Below are 24,972 nucleotides of genomic sequence, written 5' to 3' on the forward strand. Positions count from 1 at the left end.
AATGTGAAAATACAAAAAGTCTACAAAAAGAGGGAAGCCAAAGTCCTGCACTGGAAACAACTAGGTTAAATCAAGCTCAGGACTCAGTGCTCAAAGGCAAGGAGGGCGACACAGAACGTGTCCGATCGAAATCAGTAGGGCTTTCAGAGCCTCCGCTTAGTTCAGCACAAGGCAAGAGTGTATCTTCTGACCACAATGGCTGAAATAAAGTTCTGAAGGACAATTAAGAAAGTTTTAAAGAGAGCTCAAGCTAAGGACAAAATTGAACATAAAGGGTGCTAAGGGAAGAAGTTTCCTTCTCACTTATTAAAGGAAACTTCATTACCTAGAGCTGACTGTGATGATGGTAGAGTCTGAGGTTCTGGGGCTGCAATAAAACAATTATCAAAGGCCATGCTGAAGATCACCAGTTGAGACAGAAAGTAAACGTCCTTTACTCTAAAAGCTGTTCTCTCACTGGTGAACAATCAGGTTCTATGGCTTATTACACTAAAGATCAATCACCCCACATCCTTTCCACAAACCACAACAAAAGTAAGAATTGAGAATTCCATTTTTTGTTGATTTTTAGCTATTTTCTCCACTACCCAATATTCTGAAGATTCCTCCTAGTGCCTGAGGAAATACTGATTTAAGGGGAGGTCAGGGTAGCCTCTCCAAGGTTGGCCAGAGCCTCCCATCACCTGCCATCTTGTTTTCATGTAGGATAGTCAGGTTCATCCAAGGAAGTGGGAAGAGGCAACAGACCCATCGGATCTATAACCAGGTCTGAGATGTGTTAGCTTTGGATGATTTTCAGCCAGTACTCTTTCACTCACACACACACACACACACACACACACACACACACACACAGGAATCGAATATATGGTCTAAAAAGGTAAAAAGGGCCTCAAGGGTTCATCTGGTATTCCTCATACTTACTAGCATTTATTGCTGGTGAACAAATTGGTTAACATATGAAATTTAGTTCATTCTGGTTAGCAAATCAAAGAAGTTAAACAGTAATCTCAGATCTCATCGAACACTGAACAAATTAAATAACAATATTATTTAAATATTATTACTAAATATTCTGAAAGATAACAATCCTTCCAATGTTTTTCAAATTGGCAGTAAGTAAATGATACTTCGTGCTGAAAACAGTTAGGTTATAATATCTGTTTGGGCTTTTAAAAAGACCATCTAATAGATTTCTTATTCTACAGAACAAAAAGAAGTCTTTTCTTTCAAGAAGAAAATAAAAAAGGAACCCAATTTTTGAAACAGAAGAAAAAGTGAAGATTTTTTGCTGTTTTTTTCTTACAGAAAGAAGTTAATTAAAACGGCACCCACCAATCAGCTTAAAACAACTTAATCATTTTGTCACATAGTTTTTATACTACATTTACCAGGATGATGTTTCTGGACTAGGGGCTGTGGAAAGATTTGGGGAAGTAAGTTGAGACTCTTTAGTATCTAAAAAATAGAAAATATACCAACAAATATTGCAGGTAGAGAATTTTCATTTATTCTGGAAGCAATGTGTAACAGGTACAAGGTGTCACTGAAAGGTGGCATTGTTCATTAGCATGTCTGTGGCCAGAAGATTTTTTTTAATTTCTCAAGAATTTATCCAGAAATAGATTAAAACAGATAAATGGCAAAGCCAAAGTGATATATCAGATTGAAGTACACATACCAAGGCAAAAATCGTGTGTGTGTGTGTGTGTGTGTGTGTGTGTGTGTAAGAGAGAAAGAGAAAGAGAGAGAGAGGGTAGGAGGAGCCTGGGTGTCTCAGATTCCACAGGACATAGGGTCAATACATTAAATATAATAACTATCAAAAAAGTCCGTATCTGAAAACAGCAAAGAAAAATTCTTTTTGAAATTTTGAGGCTGTAATTTATGTCTTAATTTCTACCAAGTTTCCTTCTAAAACTGTGAAAAAGTAAAATGTGCTACCTGTAACATCTTTTAGAATTTACAAAGATTAAAGAATGTGGTCTTAGGAATTTTATAAAGAAAAATCTGCATTTTTGAGTTCCTGACTGAAACGGAGACCAAATAGGCATGGAGCCTCATCCAGCAGTTAAGCTTCCAATTCACCTGTACAGAGAAATACTAAAGTCAGGGTTTATTAAAAGCAAATACATTTTCTGACAAGATTTCCTCTATTTTATAATTTTAAGGTATTATGGATAAAGGAATAAAAATACTAAGCGGCATGCAAATAACTACCCCACTCACCTCAGCACGAAAGAAAAATACACCTGGCTCACAGATCTGTGACTAGCAACGAGAACAATTTACAATTCTATCCACTGAGTCAGAGAACTGTGTAAAAAAAACACCTATAATTGGAGGTCTCTTTTTTTTTTTTTCCTAGTCTGTTAAAAGCCTGAAGAGCTGAATGTCACTACCACCTTAAAGATGAACTATGAATGAAGCAATTCTCATTGGATGAGGCAGACAAATTGGGACGTGGTAGATGGTGGGATTTTCAAGAAAGCAGTGGATTATGCTTATAAAACAAGCCAAACCCAATGTGGGTTTTTACTCGTTAGTTTAACCACAAAGGAAAACCAAAGGAAAAGCAATCTGCATGGAAAGTGAGATGGAAAAATAGCAGCAGCGTGTGAGGAGGGGGCTGGGGAAAGCAGTGAAGCACTCAAATAAGAAAAAGCTTTTGGTCATTTATTTGCTCTCCTGAACCTTGGCTAGCAACAGAAATCTTCTGCAGAGCTATAATAGTGGCCTGCCTTAAAGTAAAAATAAATACATTTTAAAAATCTAGACTCCAAGCACTGGTCTGCAGAGATCTGTTACTCTGTGTTGCCTCAGACCACAGGAGGGCAACATGAGTTGGTGTAATTCGGGCACAGATTCTGAAGTCAAGTCCTAATACCTGATGCGAGGGGGAAAAGCGTGGCTATTCTTAGGTGATCAGAAGGTAGAAATCAGAGGAATATAAATTTACCAGCTTCCAAATAAGTTGCCACATGTTAAAAGATCAAATTAGAAGTCTCTTTGCTCGAACAGCTTAGAATAAGAATACATCCTCTCCCCTTATTCGTATGAATGAATTTCTTCTAAACCTCTCTTTAGAAACCAAAGAAATTCCTAATGTAACTAATCATGTTTAAACTGTTCAGAATATCTGAAGACTTTTTTTTTCTACTTTCAAATTTTATCTTGTAATAACAGAAATACTTAGATTGGAGGGACATTTATTGAAATTTGATGGTCTAAACATACGGTAATATTTCGCAACCTGCTTGGTAATAGCCCTCTCTTCAAAGTACAGCATAAGCATAATAGTTATTACCTTATTCCAAAGCCCTCTAAGCATGAGTTTTAAATAAGTGTACCTTAAACCCTTCTCTCATATAGCTGTCAAGTTCTTTGATTTAAACTGTTAGGGCTCTTGAGTTTCATTAGTTATGCTTCTTTCTCCAAATAACCCCTCTGAGTAAGAGCACTTCATTCCATTTCTCTGACTTGGAGACCTCACCCGTGGCCACAGCATCCACTACACTCCCTTTGCCTAATCCCTCATTTCCTCCAGTCTGACACTTACACCTGGAAATCTCACGACCTCTTTAAAGGGAGTCCTGAGAATTCTTTTTCTGAACAGTTACATTTTTCTTCCTTACCCGTTTCACTGCAAAAAAAAAAAAAAATCATGCCCATTTAAGTAGAAAATCTTTTGTTTTAATGATCCTACTTTGTAAACACCCATTAATGAAAAATCCAGAGGACATGATAGTGAGAAAAACCCTGGAGATAAGGGTTTAAAATTTGGATGAAAATGATTTGTACTGACAGAGTTCCTGTATATAAGGGGATACTTAGAAGTCAACATTTAAACTGCTGTATAGATTCTGGATAGATAGAAAAAAATGAAATTTTGGTCATTCAATATGCCCTGCCACCTTATGCAGGGGATTGTCTCTGTTTTTAATTACATAAATGAAATAATCTCTCCCTGCAAAAGAGCCTTCTTTTCTTCAGCAAAACATCGTTATTATCTCCTGAGAAGTAAACAAAAGTCAGTGTTCAGAAATCAGCTTCATTTCAGAAAGAAGTCATGGAGCATTAGGAAAATCCGACCCTTTCTAATCTTGCCGCTGGAGAACTGAGAAGCCCTAAAACAAGGGCAGAGTTTTTAGGGGATGGAAACACTTCCCCTTTTCAGGCTGAAAAGCTGTTGTTCAGTGTGATCAGAATTCCAGTCCATTTTGGTATTGGAAACTATTTCGTAGTCCTAGACAAGGGAGTCCTCAATCATTCCCATCCCTCCGTGTCTGTATTTTCTCTGTGATGGTCACGAACAGAATGATCCACCCAACGGCTCAGAGCAACGCTGTGATAGCATCAGAGGGGCTGTTTATAATGAGAACATTTCATTGCATTTTTGCACTTTACATGGAAAAATTGTATCAAATAACAAAATACAAATCAGAAGTCCTTGCTCCAAAGAGTGGCATGAAATAATTTTTCAACCCTACTTTTGGAATTAAAAAAAAAAAAAAGTTCAGGGTAATTACCAGGTTTGGTGGGTGTCCCTTCTGGGGTGAGAGGAATTTTAGGTTTCAAAGAAATAAATTGTGTTTTGCTGGGAGCTGGAAAAGTAAAGAAAATAATCAACAAATCAACATTTAAGCATTTCAGTGTCTAAAACCACAAAAGGAAAACCTATACTCTAAGTGGAATGAACGCATCATCTTGGAAGGTTTTTGGAAATATTCCATTGAAAGACTATTTCACAGACCAGCATTTAATGGAAATATGGTGATAAATTTTCATCTGGTTTGGAAAAACATTTCAAGAGTGTATTTGAACTAACAGAAATAGCATTGCTACAAATAGCCACAATAGCTACACAAAGAAAATTATTCTAATCCATTATTTTTTTAAAAATCAGAATAATCATTTTGCCCTCACTTCACATTTCTCAGCCACACCCACATCTTTAAGCACTAGAAAAAGGCAGCTCTTAAAATGAAGAGTCACTGAGAGGTATAATGCCATCATCTACAGTATGAAGAAATTCTAATATCATAATAGAATACTGTTCTCCCAAAGGAAGCCTGAAGTTGAATTTGTGGGCCTCCCTCAGAAAAAAATGGAGGACTGTGTTTGAGACTCCACTGCACACACACTGACTGAAGCAAGACGTGGAGGCAGCAGTGGGTTGCCAGCGTGCAAGGTACAGGATGATACCTGAATGCTGAGTTCAGATGCACTGACTGTGCGGCCAACTATCAAAAACCACGGAAGCTACCGAGCTGCCAAACTCAGAGATTCTCAGTATTGCTAAAACGATCCAATGAGAACAGAGACTGAGACATTACAAAGCTAAGGATTTTCACGGTCAAATGAAGTAACACATCTCCCAAGGACATATCATTACCCAGTGTTGTCCGTGTAGGTTCAGGGCTTTTAGGAATTTTAGGTGTAATTGTCCCAGGACTTGTGGTTCTTTCTGGTGATGGAAAGGAAAAAAAAAAAAAAGGTAAGATATCCTAGAGACAATAAAAAGATATCGTCCCAAGAAGAACGGAATGACCCTTTTGGAATCCTGCCATATGCAGCTGTCAGTGTTTACAAATGCAGTGAGTACAAGTTTTAGAAAATAATTTGTAAGTTCAGTCATAGTAGTTAAGGCTATGAAAAATTGTATTTATTCTACCATGGGATAAGCAAAACTTGATTTGTGGAGCACGATTCTGAGCGTATTATTTGACAATGAAAAATATTACCTCCAAAGAAGCTAGCTGTACCATGCGAATTCTGTGCCATCATGTATGTTTCTGTCGTTCCCTCCTCCTTCCAATTTGTCTGAACCCTACACATATTTTGAAACTGACATCCTCAACTCCTTCTTTTTCCTGAGCTTCCCCACAAGTGTTATAGTCTCTTAAGCAGATTGTATAGTTTTATGTTGATCTATTCTTTATGCCGTATGACCTTTCTAAGATTATAAGCAATTGGACAGAGGGAGTCATGGTCTCTCCCGTGAGCCACTGCCCCTGTTCAGAGCTGAAAACACAGCAGGCACCCAAAACAAGAACAGTCAGCCTAATAAACACCTCAACAGACATTCACACCAAGGAAATGAATTTCACTACATATCTTAATAACACTGTGTGACATGAGGACCCATTTCTGGGCTTATACCAAAATTCACATGCAAGAACATCACTGACATAATTTTCAATAAAGTCTTATTTCTGTTATTTTGAATTATTCATCTTCAGTTAATTCCATATTTTATAAAGAAACTTTGATCTATAGAATAATATTACCTCTTTTTATGATAGGGAGATGGACATTCTCTATTTGGAATTAAATATCCTGAGAGGTTAAAGAGGCAGTTATTTACCAGGTTTGGTCCTTGGTGTTTTGGGCCTGATGCGTCGTTTAGGTGTAGAAGGGATAGATGTAGTTTGCTGGGCAGCTGAAAGAAGATTTCAGATAGCTTTGATAACTAATATGCTGCAGGGGCCAATCAGGTTATAACTGTTAATTTGTAAACTTCCTGAACACAAGAACTACTTTTCATTTCTTTGTATCCCCGGAATGCCCAGCACTGTGCTTTATACATAGCAAGTGCTCAATAAATGTGTTCGGGCCAAAATGAATTAAGTATCTATCTAAAAACCGAAGGTACATTGTTGAGATAAATATACGGAGAAGTGGGCACTCTTGAGGGATTTAAGAACACAAGGTAGAGTTAAGAACTCAAAAGAAAATTTACCAAACAACAGGGGAAAGTACAAATATTTGGGATTTAGAGAATGGAAGTTCAGAACCACTGTAACTCTGTAGCTCATGACCAGCCTCTGCAGGAGTTAATGAACTTCATTATTCAAGTAATTTTGTATTACAGAATCTAGGCTGTGTCTCTTCTCTTACCCATCTTTCCTCATTGCAGAACCAACTTGGTGCTCTTCACATTTAGACTACTTTGAGAAAAATACTCTGACCAGGTGGTATCTAATTGTGCTACATAGAAAGGAATATATTCCAAAATAATTATCATCTGTAATTCCACTGCAATTCTCTGGTAAGAAAAGTTGAAAGGATTACAGAAAGAAAATAATTCTTTAAATATATGGACACCAAGATTATGGAAATTCTTTGAGAATTATCACAAGGCAAAGTATGACAGATAACCCAGTTCTTGGAAGAATTTCATGGTAGAGAATGAAGGGAAATATTTGCTATTGAAAATGTTCTGGCTCTCCAACAAAATTGAGTCTTTTCTTGTCACTTTATCTGTTCTTTCAAAGTACACAATTATAAAAATGTCATTAGTTACCAGGTATTGTAGGTGGCATTTCAGGACTGGTAAAGATTTCCAGTTTTGGAGGAACAAATGGTGTTTCACTTGGAGCTGAAAACACAAACACCCCACCCACCAAGTAATTCCAGTTAAAATGAGGTATTTTAGGAGTTTTAACATGCTTTTAGATGGTATTACAGAGCACATGCTACACGTATGTGATTAAGAATGAAAAATGCATGTAGTCTTGAAAGCTGGTGGATGAAATCATGATGTAAAGAAGAGAAAAGGTCAGAATGATAATTGTTCAGTGGCTGCCTCCGGGCAGGCTCAATGCATGGAGGAGAGGCATACAAGCCACAAACATGTGAATGAGATGGGATGATATGGGTGGTGAAGAGGTCCATGCAGTTTTCAAAGCTTTCATTCCTTTAAGGATTGAAAAAATGATCATCTATTACAGTTCAAAAAGAGAGAGAGAGAGAGGGAGAGAGAGAGAGAGAGAGAGAGAACGCCCAAAATGGACCATAAGATGCCTGTATTACAGGAAAAAAATATTTACATTCAGAAGTAAGAACGAAATAAATGATTAGAGGTGATGGAATGAAATGGTCATTTGGAAGAATGGCATTCACATGGATTTTCTTTTGATGGAAAACAAAGTAGGATTTTTCTGTTAAAAACATTACCCAGTGTTGCCCTTGGCTGTTCAAGAGTTCTAGAAGTTTTAGGTGGGACAGAATCCAGAAACGGATCACTTGTTGCTGTTGGAATAAATGTCAACATTTATAAAAGCAGAAGGCCCCAAGAATAAAATACAAATTCATGAGTAATAAATTATGCCTCATATGGGGAAAAGTATCAAGGAAACTTGAAAGAGAACTGACCAACATTTTTAAACTAGTGGTTCATTAAGAGCTGAAGACGTATGCTCTTTTAAAAACATACGTACTTTAAACATTAAAAACCATGACAAAAACAATATTGCACATATTCAACTTGTTTTCAAGTGGTTTTTCTGGTTCCTCGCCTTTCTTAACTAGTAGCTGAACGCACTCAGCATTCTATTTCATTTTTTCCCCTTATTTTCTATTTAAAATTATTTGCCTTTATCATGGCACAAATAATGCTGAGATAAAGCTAAATATACAAAAAATATCAGATATATATCCATGTCTAGCAGAGACCAGTCATATTTACTCCGAATCTCTCAGTACCTAGTTTAGCAGATGCTTTAAAAACACTTGCGAAAAGGAACTATTAGATGAGTCAACGTCTTTTGTAGAAGGATCTGTAAGTGACTGTTACAGTTTAGACCCAACGGAATTTCTAGACAAGTGAGTGACACGATGGCTCTAGAGCAGGATTTCTCACCTCAGCACCATTGCCATTTCGAGCCAGATAATTCCTTGTTGGGGGGAGGGGGACTGTCCTGTATATTTGCAGAGGTTTGGTAGTATCCCTGGTCTCTACCCACTAGGTGTCAGTACCACCTTCCCCAGCTGTGACAATCAAAAATGTCTCTAGCCACTGCCCAATGCCTAGAGGAAAGTCATCCCCACTGGAGAACTACTGCTCTACAGAAATCTGAGACTCTAAAACCTTCTTAGAATGGTATTGATAAGAGAGCACTAGGCCGTTACAGCACTTTGGCTCAGTGGCAACCACAACTATCTGCATCTCCCACGTGTGGCAGAGCTTATTATTGAGCGATATAGACAAATAATCGCTCAACAGGGAACTGGGGAGCATTCGCGTCCCTGACACACACCACCGTTTCTCTCCTGCAGAGCTCTAACGAGTGCACTTTCTCACTCTGCAAAAATTAACGCGAGAACTAGCTGCAGTGCTGTCAGAATTATCGGGCATCCAAAGAAAGCCTTGAGAAGCTGGATATACCTGTGTGGGGTTCTGACATTTCAGGCTCATCTGATGTCGCAGGACTTGAGAAAACATCGTAAGTTGCTTTTAAAAAGAAAAGGTAAAACAAAAGAGAAGATGTTAATTTTGACTAATGTTAAAAGATTTCATGACATCATCTAATGCTGGTTACAAGAGAGTCTTATGTAGGTGCTAGAGAGCGTTGGCTCCGGGCTACTGGTCTTGTCAGTAACGTGCAAGCCATCACTCAGACTTGCCTCTGGTCTTTCTTGCCCTGAACTACAGGCTTTCCTATAGCGAGCTGCGACACTGGCTTGGAGGCGGATGTGCACGCAGCGCTATATATTTACGATGAAGTGGTGCCAGCTCTAAATCAAAGAGCTTCGAAGAGTATAAACATATATGAGTCAGAAGCAATGTGAGGAGAGATTTCCAAAGAAGGAAGAGCAGTCACATTGAAGCTCTGTGCACCGGGTCTACTGCTTAGTCTTCGTACCTAGTAAAAGTTACCATCATGCAATCTGCACTTTTCAGTTTGCACAACACTTTCTCATCTATTGGCTTATTTAGCCCTCTCAACATCCCCGAGAAACAAGTGAGGTAGACATCAGCGCCATTTCCCAGATAATGGGATGATATCTCCGTTTTCTAGACAATGAAGTTGAGATTCACAGCGGGGAAGACGTTCGCCAGTGGTCCCACACTGGGATCGTCAAGTGTAGCATATTTTCCATCCCATTAACAGGAAGAGCTGACTTAAGACCAGTGCCCTCCTCTTGTACCACACCTCCTGCCTCTTTACCTGGAAGCAGCTTTCTCTCTATATTCCTTGTGGCCCTTCTACAGTCTAGGTGGGTTTTAGGATCAATTTCATATACTACATAAAATAAACAAAGCAGGGTGACCTTAAAAATAACGATTGCTTTTAACACAGGGATAAATTACATGTCCACATAAGAGTTGAATCTGCAAGCAAGAACAGCATCAAAATAAAAATGTTCTCTTTTTGGCACAAAGAGCTGTCCCTATGGTAATGAGAGGTGTAGAGAAAGCATTAATTGTTATGAGGTAGATGTTACTTTCCTCACCCATTCAAAATGGCTGTACAAAAATAAACTAAAAAGGCAGGAATTCACAGGAAAATTTCCTCAGCAGTTACTTGTATTCAGTGACACTGTAGCGACTTTGAACCAGTGCTAGTTGAAGATCTAAGAAAGGTAATATCGCACCGTGGGACACATTCTGGGACACAGAGAGGCAGTCTATACCGCACCACACAGGAAAGCAGCAGGATATAGATTTCAATTTGTGAAGGGCAATCTACTGCTTTGCAAAATCTTCAAAAACAGAACGTTATGAGCCATGCAAATGTTCTAAGAGAAGATCCATTACATTGTAATGCAAAGTTGTCTTGAGCCTAGCTACAATTTTAAAGGGTCAGATAAGAATGAATAACCTTTTTAAAAACGATTTTCTTTATTTTTTGAGGGAGAGAGAGAGAGAGAGAGAGCGCGTGTGCATGAACGGAGGGGGGGGGCAGTACAGAAGGAGAGGGAGAAGCATGCTCTCCAGGACCCCAGGATCATGACCTGAGCCCAAGGCAGACATTTAGCTGACTGAGTTGCCCAGGCACCCCAAGAATGATTGACCTTTTAAAGTACAAAAATGTTGGCAGGTTATACACAACTAATGAATCATCGAGGCTTACATCGGAAACCGGGGATGTACTGTATGGTGACTAACATAATATAATAAAAAATCATTAAAATAAAAAAAAAAAATGTTGGCAGTTGCTGATCCGAGGCTTGCTTTAAGCCTATTTCAAGTCATGGATCTAGCAGAGTCAGCTCTGATTCTAAACAACTTAGGAAAACTTTACCAACTTAAACTTCTCATACCAGAAATTATGAATAAATAGTTTGGCTTTTATTTATATTGCTGCTTGCTTTTGAAAAATGCCACAACTATCTGTTACCGTCCCACATTTCCCTTCTATCTGGTAACACTGAACCAGCTTTCCTAGATTCTGTACTTGTTGTCCCAAGAGATATTTATTTACCTTCTTCCTATTTTTATCCTGGAGGTTCCAAGACCAGCTGCCATCTTCCCTCATGTTATTCCTAGAAGGCATATCCTGGAGAAAGAAGCCCTGCATCCACTATCCAATGGCTACGGTGGCTCATGTTGGGAAGTTCCCGAATGTCAGGGACCTCTAACTTCCAAACATTTTCTCAAATATACTTAAGATTAAAATAACACATCTGCTAGGAGGCTTGGTCTCTGCTATTTCTACTTCTGGAGTTTCTGAGAGAGTTGAGGAAGTTAAGAACAAGAGGGCGAACAACTCACAAACACCACTTGCTAGCAGTTTTATGTTGTTTGGGCAGCTTTGAGAGACACACCACCACCTCTCTTGACTCATGGGTTAAACATGCTTTCTTGACTTTGAAGTAATAGATGTCAGAGGAGAGAACAGTGTCAAAAATGAAGTTCCCTAAAAATCAACAGCTCTTGATTTCTTTACAAAATTCTGGAGTATTTCTATACCAGAGCAAAATGTGTGAAATGGTTAGACATCGCTGGCTTTTTCAACGGCTACTCCAGTATGAAAGTGATAGCTAAGAGTTCAAAGCAAAGCCTTCTATTTGTTAGACACTCTACACGCTACGATGCATGATTGTTTAGAGGCAAACATCTGCTATCACCAATGTTTACTTCAGTGGATGAGATGCTCCCATGGGACATTAAGCACACTACTCTTGCATGGGCAGAACATAAATGGGACCAAAAGTTGCAGAAACAAACTAATGCAAGTAAAATAGGTAGATCAATTCAAAGGTTAGGAAAAGCAATTACTAACTTTCTTTCAAAAAACAGTAATGACTTGTCATAACCAAATTTTATTTTTGTATTTTTCAGAAAAAATATTAGTATGAAATAAGGCACACTACCATTTGCTCATTTGCTCACAACTTCCTAAAACCCCATTGTTAAATTATGTTTTGTTGGCTATACATTTTTTAGTTCTTAAAAACTGATTAGATGCAAATTCTATCATAAAAATGCTCTGGTACTGCTCTGGAAACATATGATGGCACCCAGATAAGGCATTTCCAATTACCAAGAATTCATCAATTTATTTTGTTCAAATTCCATGAATATTGGTAACTATGGGAAAGACTTTCCTTTTTAAACAAATTCTTAGATGAAAGATCTCATTAGGACAGAAATTGCATCAGTCATGCTCATTAGGCACTCCAAGTTTACTTTACCCCAGAGTCTGGTACATGGTAGACTCAATAAAATTAATAGAAATCATTCTATTAATTAATAGAATTAACAGAGTTAATCTGCGAGATGACCATTACAGTGAACGAGTAACAGTGGGTTTGACAGCTGGGTAGTTTATGCTCTTGGTGAGGACAAATGAAAAGAAATGAATAGGCCCCTTTAATTATTTTATGATACACATACTTGTACACACAGATCTCTTCCTCTTCTGCACAATTAATTACCTGCCATATGCTTATGTGGCCATCCCCTGCCATGGAAATAGAATCTTAAAAACATATATGAAGGAAAAATGGGAAAATACAACAGGACTGTCAATAAATAGCTGGACAAGGGAAGCATTTATGAACACCACAGTGTTCTCAGTACCATTGAAATAAATAAATAATGCTCTCCTCAGTTCATGGAAAAATAAAATACATTTCTGGTTGGCCTTGAAATTTGTGAAAATAGTGCCTACAAGAAAATGCTCCTGAAGCAAAAGCCAGAGGCTGAGGCTGTAAATCTCGAAGTGAATCTGTAAACCATCTGCTGTGTTTGAATCCTATTTTCCGACTCTCAAAGCATCAACACTACCACTCATCCCCACTTCTTCTCCTCTCTAGGGCTTCATCCAGTTGGGTGGGCCAGAGCTGCACTCATCAACACCTCACAGGGAGGCAGTAAGGTCAAATGTAGATAGAGTTCAATCTCTTTTCAACCACTCGGAGCAAACCACCTGCGGCCACAACCTTCCAAGCAGTGTCCCACTCCTCGGCCGTGCTGGTCATTCGGCTCTCAGGTCTCTCAATGATTTTGAGAGCTGAAGGGCACATTGTAATTTACTGAAGGTCTACGAAGTACTGAAAATGATTAGTGGATTCCCTAAATGTATTCTAATGAAGAGATTGAAGCTGACCACTCTTAGTTCTGACTCTCTGGTCAAGGAAAAGCCTCTAAAGAGAACTGTTTATTGTTCAAGGGGAAGGAATTATGTCAGAAGAAGGAGTCATCTTAGTAACAAGTCACAGTACATGTGGAGGGAAAAATCGGTTAGTCTGGACACACTGGGGAAAGAACAGGCAGCAGAGTTTTCTAAGGATGAAAGTAAACATGCCGAAATCATCTTGGGTTATAAAAAGAAACCGTTTTCTTTGTTTTAATTAGGTTTTAAATCTTTCCTGGTACTAAGTGATGGTCTTTTTAAGGGGATGATCAAAGAAGTGAAAGAGGCTTAACACTGATGACATTATGAAGCCAGAAACAAAAAGCTGATTTCCATCTTCCCCCTCCAAGGATATAAAGGGCAGTAGTATCAAGTGTGTGCCCCAGCTGAGGGATGATACATACGCAGCATAAATGCTGCTTGTCCCATCTCTGATGCCCATGGAAAAACACAGCTAGTTGGTCACGCATCATTTTACTCCCTGAGCCTAGAAAGGGTCTCAGAGTTTACAGAATGATTCAGGCTGCCACTCTAATTCAACAGCCATGCTTGCCATGGGTGAATAGGACCTCAGACCATTCCATGGGGGGCAGGGTCTCTTTAAATAACAATGCACATACCCTTTCCTCTTCATAAAAATGGTTAAACAAGTGAAATGAAGACCCAAGAATCATTTGGTATGCTCATATATATGCGAGTTTAGAGTCTTTTTATTTTCTCTCCTCCTTCTTCTTCCTTTCTTTTAGTAATTTGTTGCTATTGTATTATTATTACTATTGAGTGTCTGCAGCAATTCAGGAAGTTTGGGATGGGCACTGTGGGGGGAAGAGGATGCATTCTGCACAGAGTCCATTGTATTAAGGAAAGGATCACAGGGCACCTCTGACGTACTGTGATTCTGTGAATTAGATTTAGTGATTTACACATTCCTTTCCTTTTACACATTAGTTCTAAGACATAACCCAATGAAAAAATTTATATATTATTTCCATTTTATAGATGGGGAAATTGAGGCTCTAAGAAGCTAAATCACTTGTTTACAGTCACATAACTGCTAAATGGTGGGTTATTAACCCAGCTTTGTCTCACTCTATAGTTCACAGGTTAGTATTAGCACTATTCAGACTCTGTCAGAGCAAGACCAGAATATTCCTTTTCTGGAATTGAAGGCAAAAGGAAACAACTTTCCTTTATTAAGATCCTTAATCTCATCAATCTGTGTCTCTTTGTAACCCTACAAACCTCACTTCCCAACATATTCTCCTCACTACCCAAAGCCTGGTTCAATTCAGGTTTATATATAGTTCATGTCCTAGGCATTAGCATTTCATAAATCGTTTCCTTAAGGTTTTGGTCAGTTTCACTCTTGAATAACCATAGACACCAAAAAACTATAGGCTGCTCAAGGGAAACCTAGGTGACCCTATGCCCTCAAGGTTAATAACCCAAAAGCTAAAGATGAAAGGGACCCAAGAGTTCATCTAGTCTAGTTTGAACTGAGAACTCAATCTTCATGAATGGTATGGGAGTCAGTCTAGGCACACCCACAGTGCAGCAGGTAAACCATCTCACAGGCCCACAGACTAGTTGTTGTTCTGTAATCACAGTGCAGCTGTGCCTGTGGGATGGCTTGGTACGAAACTCTACTCAGAACCCAGATTTTAGATTCAGGTGACCTGGAATGTTAAAGATATTTCTGCACCCACATTAAGCAATTGCATTTGAGTTTCAGGGTCAGTGACTAGGGGAATGAAGCCTTAGAAAGACCCAGTTTGAGACCTCTCTGGATTGGCTGACAACCACAGCCAACTGTCAAGTGTTTCCCCACTAGAAAGGGGAGACTCTACTGGACATGCTTACTTCATGTGGTGCCATCCTTTTATCTTTTGCTGAGGTCTGACCCCATCACATGTAACAGAGAATGATTTGACTAAAATCTATGCCATGCCTCTGAAAGCACATTCTCACTCTCTCACACCAGTCCTCTGCTGGAATCCTTTCTGGAGAATACCACAGAATGGCAGTGTACTTAACTTCTTATATGGACTTCCAACTACATTCTATACTATATACTACTTACTCAAAGCATCACAACTAGAAGGTTCACAAAAATTAAAATACAAACAAGTAAAACAAAAATCACAGAAGTAATCACACAAAGTGGTTTCTGAGGTATTCTTATAATTCTCACATGCTGACCATTCTTTTTAGTTAACCGCTAGACAGCAAAGAAAAGATGTATAAGAGATCACTTTTTAAGTAAGGAAATCTGTTTAAGAGGAAGAAGCTGTCTCCGTCATCAGTTTTAGTGGTGGAACACAGAATTCTCAGGAGAAAAAAGCCCACTGCCACAGTTTACAAAATAACAAACTAAGACCCAGGACAGTAGAGAAGAGCTCAAGTATATTGTTAATGGGAAATCCAGAACTAGAATCAAGACCTGTGGTCTTTCCTCCATATGACAATATGCTTACAGATTTTAGGATTTAGCAATAACTCATAATGAGCTCTCAAATGTTCACTGGATATTTTTGTTGGAAAAAAAAGCAAAGATCTATCTACAAGGGAAACATTAAGCTGATGCTGCTAAGTCAGACCCACGATATGTTATTCTTGTTTCTGTTCTCAGTGTCATAAAAGATGTCTCTAGAAAATCCATGAGCCAATTTGCAGTTCATCTTCAAGCCACACTTCCAATTATCTCTCCAGACATTAAAACACCAATTTTTTAAACAAATACAAAACCATTTTGCTTTTGCACTGAGAAAAATATGACATTCCTCTAAGTATTAAGAATAGCTTATAGCTTTACCATTTACTACAAGTATTTTGATAATCAGCTAGAGAACCTATAAAAATAAAAATAAGTTATTCAATACTGTTGGTCCAGTCTATTTTTTAAAAAGAATGAAATTACCAGTTTGAGGTGGGAGAAGTGTGGAATCTTCAGATGTTTTTCTTGTAGGCACAATCCGTGGCTTTTCACTTGAAGCTACACCAAAAAGAAATGGAATTCATTTTTGTTTTTTCATTTTGTTTTGTTTTTTGGAGAAGCGAAAGGGACAGAAATAGGTTGTTGGTATGGTGGCTACCAGAAGCTTGCAATAAAAAGCACACACTAATCCAATCTAAAGTCATTTTATATCAAGGAATCAATATGCATCTATCCAGAAAGCATTTGGTTAGTGATCAGAAAGAGACCAGACTTTGGGGGCGCCTGGGTGGTGCAGTTGGTTAAGCACCCAACTCTTTGTTTCGGCTCAGCCTGATCTCAGGGTCCTGAGATTGAGCCCCTCCTCGGGTTTTCCCACTCAGCACCATCTGCTTGAGTTTCTCTCTCGCTCTTCCTCTGCCCCTCCCCCACCCTGCCCACCCTGCCCAACGTGCGTGTGCACAATTCTCTCTCTCTCTCTCTGAAATAAATAAATCTTTTAAAAAAGAAGAGACCAGAGTTCAGTGTCATACTTTCAACATTTCCCAAACCTGTATAAAATTAACATACTGATGATTGTTACTGAATTTGTAGAAAATGTAATCAAACAGGTTTTCTTCTGTTTGTTTTTAAATCAACCCCTTCTTTGGCTGAGCTGCTGCAATTCATCAGTTCCGGTTTGCTAAGATAGGATCCAGTAAGCTTGTCCTACAGAATTAAGCCACCACCACCCTTATCTTAAGGCCAGCTTTAAGGTGCTATTACCCAGAGAGCCCTCAGGCTTCTCAAAGGGGAAGGGTGTGTTTGCCTGAGGAAATTCTGGAAGCCTTTTCGGAGCTGCAACGAAACACATAACAAATGTTATAACCTGAGGTACAAGTAACAGAGAAAAGATTTTTCAAAATCTCAAGCTTGCAAAAACAAAAAACAAACACAAAAAGGCAAATTACTCATGTCAAGTAAGGTCTTGTTAGTAGTATTGCTTGTGGTTTTGATGCTGGATACTATAATAAAGCTTCTTTTTCTATTTTTTATAATCAAGCTACTACATTTGAGGAATTTGAGTTCTTTTCACCCTTACTACTTTCCGAACTTCTTTAGTCAGGTGGATATGCGCCTTTACATATATTTCATTTTAACTCAAATCAAGCACCAAACACATCTGAACTAAAAAATGTCCATCTAATGGAAAATAGAATTTCAGTAATTACACGGCTTTATATTTAAGCCCCCACTGCGACAGTTTTTGATATTGCACTCAAATTCTAAGAAACAGTCTGCCAAAATAACAAACGTATCTTCTCCGTCTGGAGAAACAATTGAGTTAAAATATATTTAGAAAAAGTATAGAAAAGAGTTTATTCAGTGACACAATGATTTTGAATAAAAAGAATCAAATATAATATCCAAATACGATCACCAAAAAGAAAAACCCCCAAAGGATTTGTCGTAAAGACTCTTCAGGATCCTAAATTGTAAAATATTTTATAACAGTTAAGGGCTTGGTATTGGGGGGCTTATTGTTCTGTAAACTGTGTGTCTCTTCTTTCCTATGAAGAGAAAAATTTGAATCAATTAGCCTAAGGATTTCTTTAAAGCATGCATGAAATTTCCAAGGTAATAACCAGCTGCAATGTTTAATAATCTTTACCTAGAGTGCTCAGTGGCAATTCAAACCTAGGTATTAGAACAGTTTGCAGTGCCTCCGGGGTCCTTTCGCTGAGAACTACAATAAAGAAGAATTCGGTCAGCAACTCCCTGAGTCAGGATTTGACGCTGCGGCTCACACTTAATCATGTGAAGCACGCTGATAACACTGTGTGCACAGGCCAGTTGGTGCCTTTCATGGAACTAGCTGGCTCCCCCAGGAAAAGCTTCACATCGCTGTTAAAACGTGAAGGTTCCGTTTCCAAGGCCATGATGTGACACGGAGGGTCAACATCACAAGTACACAACAAAACAAGCTGCTCCTTTTCTTCAGCAGAAGACAACAAAGCAAGACTCTCCTGGGCCAAGAAGCAGCTAACTTGCATGACATGAAGTTCTTATTAAAAAGCAGGACACTTTTGGGGATTCTCCCCAAGTTTAGTGCACATAGACTTGGAAGCCTATTGAAACAGAAAGCACAGACAGAGTCAAGACTTCCAGGTTTCCCCCACCCCTCCAAGATTTGTGGGTTAAAAGGCTGGCATTCTGGGTTTTTTCTATACGTCCCAAGAGACTGGTAAAAGGTGTATGTCATCAGCATCTAGCATCCAGAGCTCCTTAGAGTATCAGTCACCAAGATCAAGGCATGTTGTTAACTCTGTAATGGAATTGGTCCAAGAAATAGGAAAGTTAACAACTGCCAGTAAAGGGGGGAAATAAAAGGAAGAGGGGAACTAAGGCTTTGGGGTTACTTTTTGTTTCTATGAGCGTTGCGAGTTAAGAAAAAAGAAAATTCCTAGAATTACCCAGTGTTTTTTCTGAAAAGTCTAATGCGCTAGACACAGTGGGTTTCGTGGTCCGTGGCACTGACTCAGGAGTCACTGGGAGGTAAAAAAAAAAAAAGAGACAACTTTATAAATTCAGATAAAATAATGAAGCAACCAAAGATTATAAGGTGCTTTTGTTGCCCTTTAGAATTAGTAACTGACAAATTGACCAATTCTTTTCAAGTTAATTAAGGACTCCCTGGCTTGCCCCAGATGCCTGAGCTGACACTTCTTCCAGCCCTTCCTCGCTGACTTTGGTCACTTTCCACGTGTTCCAAAAAGCACAGTGAGCTGATCTTGGTGAAAGCACTTATTAATCATAATTTTTTCCTTGCCTGCCTCTTTCTTTCTTATCTTCAGGGCTCAGCACAATGTCTGCGATATAGTAAGCAAGCATATGACAAATATTAAATGAATTAATAAATGGGCAGATAAAAGAATGACCCAAGGCAAAAAGGTTTATTTAGAACTATTACATTAAAGATTTCTCTCTTCCAAACTGCAGTCAACATGCCAAGCTTGGGACTGGATTGTAATTATGGTAAGGGCTCAAATACTCAGCCGCAAGACACAAAATAAACAACACTGAATAATAAGGTATGGTGTTTGCCTAAGTGCTTCTGAATAGGAAAATTCTGAAGAAGCTTTGGCAGAGAACAAGGAAATCTGTAGACTCTCCCATCAGCTGCTGTGCCAAGAGAGGAAAGTATAAATGGGAAGAATGGGTAGGATCTTTGGGGCAGAAAAGAACTTGGAGTCATCTACTGGGTCATGCCTATGCTTTTCGTGGTATCAACAAATTATATTGAAATTAGAAAAATTACCTAGGAACTAAATTTGAATAGAGTTTTCCAGCATCTTAGTTTGTACCTTTGCACCAACCCCATGAAGGTGGAGGATGGAAGGTCCCTCTCCCACGTAGGTAGGAGCAGAGACTTCTTACTCCGTCAGAAATATTTCTACTTCAATAGGTTTCTTGGAATCAAGTTATTTTACTTCTCTGCCAATCTTGATCTCTTTTGGACCAGTTATGAATCCAAGAGTTTAGTGCGAGGTAAATATCACAGATATTTCAATTTATGGTAATTTTATGGATTAAAAAAATTCACTTTAGAGTGGAGGTATTTTGCTAACTGCAGATTTGAGGAAATTCTTGCCAGATGTTTGTTTTACTGGGTTCTGGATGAGGGGATGTTGCTCTGGCAAAAACTCTGTGGTTCATAGAGTAACATGTCCCCGGTGGGCTGGACGCAGGCAGTTCATTCAGAGAAGAAACGCTGAATGTTTGTTAGTAAATGCTGATAAACTATGGGGAAAATTTATCTAGCATTTATTCTTTAAAGGATTTTCAACAGACTATTATATATTTCTTTATACGAGGATTATAAATCTTCCATAGAAAATTAATTCTAATTTTTCTAAATAATTCTAGGGGACTTCCATAGTTATCAAGCTGTGGATTTGGGAGGGATTATGGCATTTTGCTAAAATGACCACTTGTGAAAGAAATTAAAAATGAGCTCATGTCTTCATAGAAAAGGGAAGCACATAAACCATAGTATTATATTTTAGTATAAAAATATCTCAGAATGTTGAGGTGACAAATTTCACTTAGCGTGAAAAATACAGCTTCCATATTACATATCGGGTCATATGATTCCGTGGTTACTTCTGCATCAGCTGTTTTTCCAAATGTTAAATTAAGGATCTACGATCTTATTGTTTGTGCTTATGATGAAAATTAATCTCCTAATGGCCCTTCACTGAAAAAAGTACAAGCTCATCAATCATTTACCATTTCAAAAAATATTTATTCTTTCAAAATTAACAACATACAGATCTCATTACCTGTAATGGGCTTTGCCGGGATTTTTTCTACCTCTGGTGTTTTAGATTCAGCGGGTAATGCCAACGTTTCATTCTTAGCTAAAAAGTCAGAGAACAAACAATTCGCCTCACTTCTTCATAACATAGTACCCAAATATTGCTCACTCAAAACATCATCAAGTAACAGATTATTTCAAGAAATTGATTTTGCTCTTAATTCTTCCTACCAGGTAATCAACAAATTTATTGTGCATTTCCACCAGGGATTCCTCAGAATTCCATCTCATGAACTCTAAGTAATTCTTTAAAATTTAAATTGGCATTGGAATGAAGAAAAATAATCACAACCCAATACTTGGATAACTCTCAAATCATTCTCATTCATAAATAAGAGTTTCTGGAAAGCACAGGTTGTATTGCAAATACTCCCTAGAATTTTATATTTGAGTACTCCTAATTTAAGAAAAAAAAAAAAACCAATGCATAGAGATTTTCCATTATTATACGTATTAAAAAAAACAATAGGTTATAACAGTGAAATTTTAGAAAAACAAATAGCTCACATAGGAAACTAAGGTATTTAAAAATATTTGTGGCCAAAAAAATACCAACAGCTATTCATTTGAGCCACACATTAACACTGATCTTTTCTTTCGATCTCTGTGCGAATTTGGCATAATGAATGAAATCAATTTTTTCCCATGTTTTTAACCTCTTCAGAAAACTATGTAGGAAACTTTCTTCTATAATTTAGGTATTCTTTTTCAAAGAAAGTACATTCGTATACCAGAAATCCCCAATGATTATTTCCCATTTCAAAAATGCACTCAGGATGAACTTGATTCAGCTAGTTAGCACACTGAATCAATGACCTACTTGTACTATTTTGAAAGTCTAGGGGCAAGAAAGAATTCATTCATCCTTGCGATACCCTGATCATGTCAACTTGAAATGATCATAATCAGATGGGATTATTTTTTTAGAGTCCTAAAACTATACAGGACTTCTTGGGTTTCTCAACTTTGGCACGAGTGACATTTTGAGCTGGATAATTATTTTATCCTGTGTACTACAAGACGGTTAGCAGGATTTCTGGTCTTTACCCACTGGATTCCATTAGCACTTTCACAACTGTGACAAACAATGTCTCCAGATACTGCCACATATCCCCCGGGGGGACAGAGCTGCCCTCTACTGAGAACTATTGATCTAACTGATCCTCTCAAAGTTCTTTGAGGATGAAAATCTTCTAACTTCCTGCTGTAATTCACATCACTGTTGTAAAGACCATTTTCTTATCAGTTAACACGGGCTACAAAATATTTATTTACTTCTGAAGAACTTGAAGACAATCATAAAGTCATCCCTTTCACAATGATGATAGAAGCAAATCAGTTTTCAATCTGTATGATGGAAGTCTACACAGATTTTTCCACAGGACTAAGGAAGTGTTTTAAGATGCTAGACGCAGGCATCGCGAGTGCTTCCATGCACACCGTATCTAACGGTCAAGTGCGTGTTTTGGATTCATGTGTACGTGAAGTTGCCCAGCATTTTTGCACAACAGAAATGTTAAATACTATTGCTCAAATTAATTTAGCGGGGCATAAAGAGACTCTCTGAAATAACTAAAAAAAAGCAGATCCAGTAAAATTTTAAAATCTCCATTCTTAAAATTTCTTAATTTAATCAACATTTTTCTGTTGCAGTCACAGCTTTTGTTTAGAACCCCTGGGATTGTTAGCATAGGAAAAAAACATTTAGATTGCAGATTTTTATGAACTTTGGTCCTGTTATTTTCAAGGTGTACCAAGGGAAGCTTTTTTAAGTGTGAGATTATAAGGTTTTCCTTTAGTGCTCTTTTCTTTTTCAGGGTCCTCTTCTCCCTCAAGACACCTTTGCTAACCCTCTCCTTCCTGTATAATATCCTACATTCTCACTGGTTTCCTTCGCTGACTAGACTATTTTAACCTACAGATCCTATACTTTCAAACAATGCTCTGAATTACTTCACTTTAGCTCCTTATATTAAAAACATGCCCTCAGCTGGCAATCACATTAACCTAAAATTAGGCTGTTAATGTGGGGCTGGGGGAGAAGGTAAACTACCTTCCCAAGAGACATTTGTATTCTTTACACATCACTGACTCCTTACAAGGGCATACTGTATTTCTAACTATGGCATTTCAGATGTCTGAAAAATTGGTAGACGGGGAAGATATTTGTATGAGAGCGTGTTTGTGTCTCTTACCAATCCGCGAGCGCTCACCTCACTATCTCTGGACAACTGCAGTCTTGGCCAAGAGCAGAGTAAAATGCCACCAGAATATGGCCTAAAACCTAGGAAATTCCCTTTCCTCTCTGATTCTTCTGTACCTTTATTCAACACAGTTGTTTCCTTTCATTTTTGGCAGGCAAAGTCTTGGCTTTGACAAACTCCTTGTATGCCCCAGGGAGGGGTGTGTGTAATACTAGCTTTCTTGTTTATTTCTCCCATTATTCATACCATGTGTTTTTAGAACAAAAGCCATTAATTTCTTGATGTCCCATGATGGGCCCTGCTGGAATGAGGATATTATTTTTAGGATTTACCCCCTCAAAGAAATGGTACTTTTCTGAATTGCAGTGTTAAATAACTTCAGGAAAGTTTATTTCTCCCTTGCTAGTATAAAGAACTATTTAAGCAGTATCGCTTTCCATTAAAAACAGTAAATTTAAAATGTAATTTTTAAATACAGTCTGTCAAGGTAGTACATTTGATGGATTTGCTGGGCATTTTCAAGATACTAGCTATCAAGTTTTTCAATGCATAAGAAATTTGCCATCTGTTAAATTTAAGATGGTGTTTCCATAGAAAAACAAGTCAAAAAAGATATTTACTGCTTGCATAAATTTTTCTTTATTGAAATCACACTCAATCCTGAAAAGCTTTTAGTAAATCCTATCAGAAAGATAAAAGCAAAACCAAAATAAGACAAATGTACTGTTTTACTCTCTAAAGAAAACAGAAAGATTGAATGGGTATTAAGGTAGTGTGCGGAACTTTGCCAAAACCAGTTAAGTTTAGGAAATATCACTCAAGACTAAAGAACAAAACATCCTCCAGTTCAAAACTGACAGTAGTGGTCTGGGGAAAACTGCTCATTTTCAACCTCCTTCACAAATTCTATATTTTGCAGTTTTGCTGGATGGATTAGCGATCACATCAGTGAGACCGGCCAGTTCCTTTTTTTTCCCCGCTCTTTCCAAACAAGACTTTCCCAGGGGCAGGGCAAGGCATCTAGGCTCCGGGCAGAGAACAGGTGAGCACAGGAATACTGAGCACTGGATTCCAAACACTAGTTCAGTGAGGAAAGTTAATTTGGAAGGTTCCTGGGTTTTAGCAAGCATTTGGATGTTGCAGGGTTTAGTCACAGAGTTTTATAGCTAACAAAGAGGTGATCAAGTCTGATGTACAAATTAAAGAACTGATGTCTGAAGTCCCTTGTCTACATTCTCGAAGGTAACTCACTCTGGGACTAATAGGTATGACTGTTTCATAATAAAAATGTCAGGATCACAAAAGCACAAAGACTGGCAAATGTTTGCACATCTTAACAAAATGATGTGTAAGTTCTGAAAATTTTCCCACAATTGGTGGGACTGTTAAGTCTATCAATGAAGAGCTCTTCTACTCCCTTAAGGTTTGTTCCTCCTTCTTCCAGTAAATTCTCAAATTAACAGCTAAGGAGAACTTCAGAGTTCACGTTTTGAAACTGTTCCAATCTGATTGCCCAGCATCAAACAAGCAAACTCGTCAGGAGAAATTAAGCCTGAAGTCCCGGTATGGGCAGGTCCTGTGCCCGTGTAACTCACCAGCAGAGTGCCAGCAACGTGCAGTTCTGCCACAAAGGAACACGTAGTCATTGTATGTGAACTGAATGCTGCCAAACAGGGACCCGGGGGTCTCATTTCTGCACCCGCACAAGGTGCACATTCATTTATCTAAGTGTGAAAGTTCTTCGCTAGAGCCTAATTCAGAGAAAACATTCTGCATTTTTTGGTTTTGTTCACTTGCTACCGCATCATGCCATCTCCTTCCAGATCTATCCCCAGAGACAGTGGAAGGGTCGTACTCAAAGTATGGTTCCCAGACAAGCGGCTTCAGTATCTCCTGGGTGCTAGTTAGAAGGGCAGATTCGCAGGTCCCACGCCCCATCTACTGAATCAGGAACTCTGGGGTGGGTCCAGTAGTCTGGGCTCACAAGCCCACCAGGACTTCTCGTGTTCCATCAAGTTTGAGATGCCGTGCTCTACAGGGAGGCCTGACTAATTTGATCCTCAAATGCGGCAACTAATTTACCCCAATGAGCACTGCAATTATTCCCTGGGC

General features: G+C 38.4%; 1 protein-coding gene across 18 annotated transcripts in view; it reads right to left on the reverse strand.

The window, feature by feature from the left end:
* LOC103673262 (ABI family member 3 binding protein) overlaps positions 1-24,972 on the reverse strand; it is a 231,995-nt gene that overhangs the window by 99,665 nt on the left and 107,358 nt on the right. For 12 of the 18 annotated variants that reach the window (XM_040621162.1, XM_008702020.2, XM_008702019.2 and 9 more), the window contains exons 10-20: positions 20,622-20,699; positions 18,753-18,827; positions 17,951-18,025; positions 17,065-17,136; positions 16,285-16,359; positions 9,170-9,235; positions 7,960-8,034; positions 7,307-7,381; positions 6,368-6,442; positions 5,396-5,467; positions 4,530-4,604 (exon numbers count right to left, since the gene is read on the reverse strand). In XM_040621162.1, coding sequence (XP_040477096.1) covers positions 4,530-4,604; positions 5,396-5,467; positions 6,368-6,442; positions 7,307-7,381; positions 7,960-8,034; positions 9,170-9,235; positions 16,285-16,359; positions 17,065-17,136; positions 17,951-18,025; positions 18,753-18,827; positions 20,622-20,699 — 813 coding nt within the window. The remainder of the gene's footprint in view (positions 1-4,529; positions 4,605-5,395; positions 5,468-6,367; positions 6,443-7,306; positions 7,382-7,959; positions 8,035-9,169; positions 9,236-16,284; positions 16,360-17,064; positions 17,137-17,950; positions 18,026-18,752; positions 18,828-20,621; positions 20,700-24,972) is intronic. The other 6 variants (XM_040621166.1, XM_040621171.1, XM_040621170.1 and 3 more) reach the window with 4 other exon arrangements.

This window comes from Ursus maritimus, unplaced genomic scaffold, assembly GCF_017311325.1.
Source record: "Ursus maritimus isolate PB19 unplaced genomic scaffold, ASM1731132v1 scaffold_4, whole genome shotgun sequence".
NCBI lineage: Eukaryota > Metazoa > Chordata > Mammalia > Carnivora > Ursidae > Ursus > Ursus maritimus.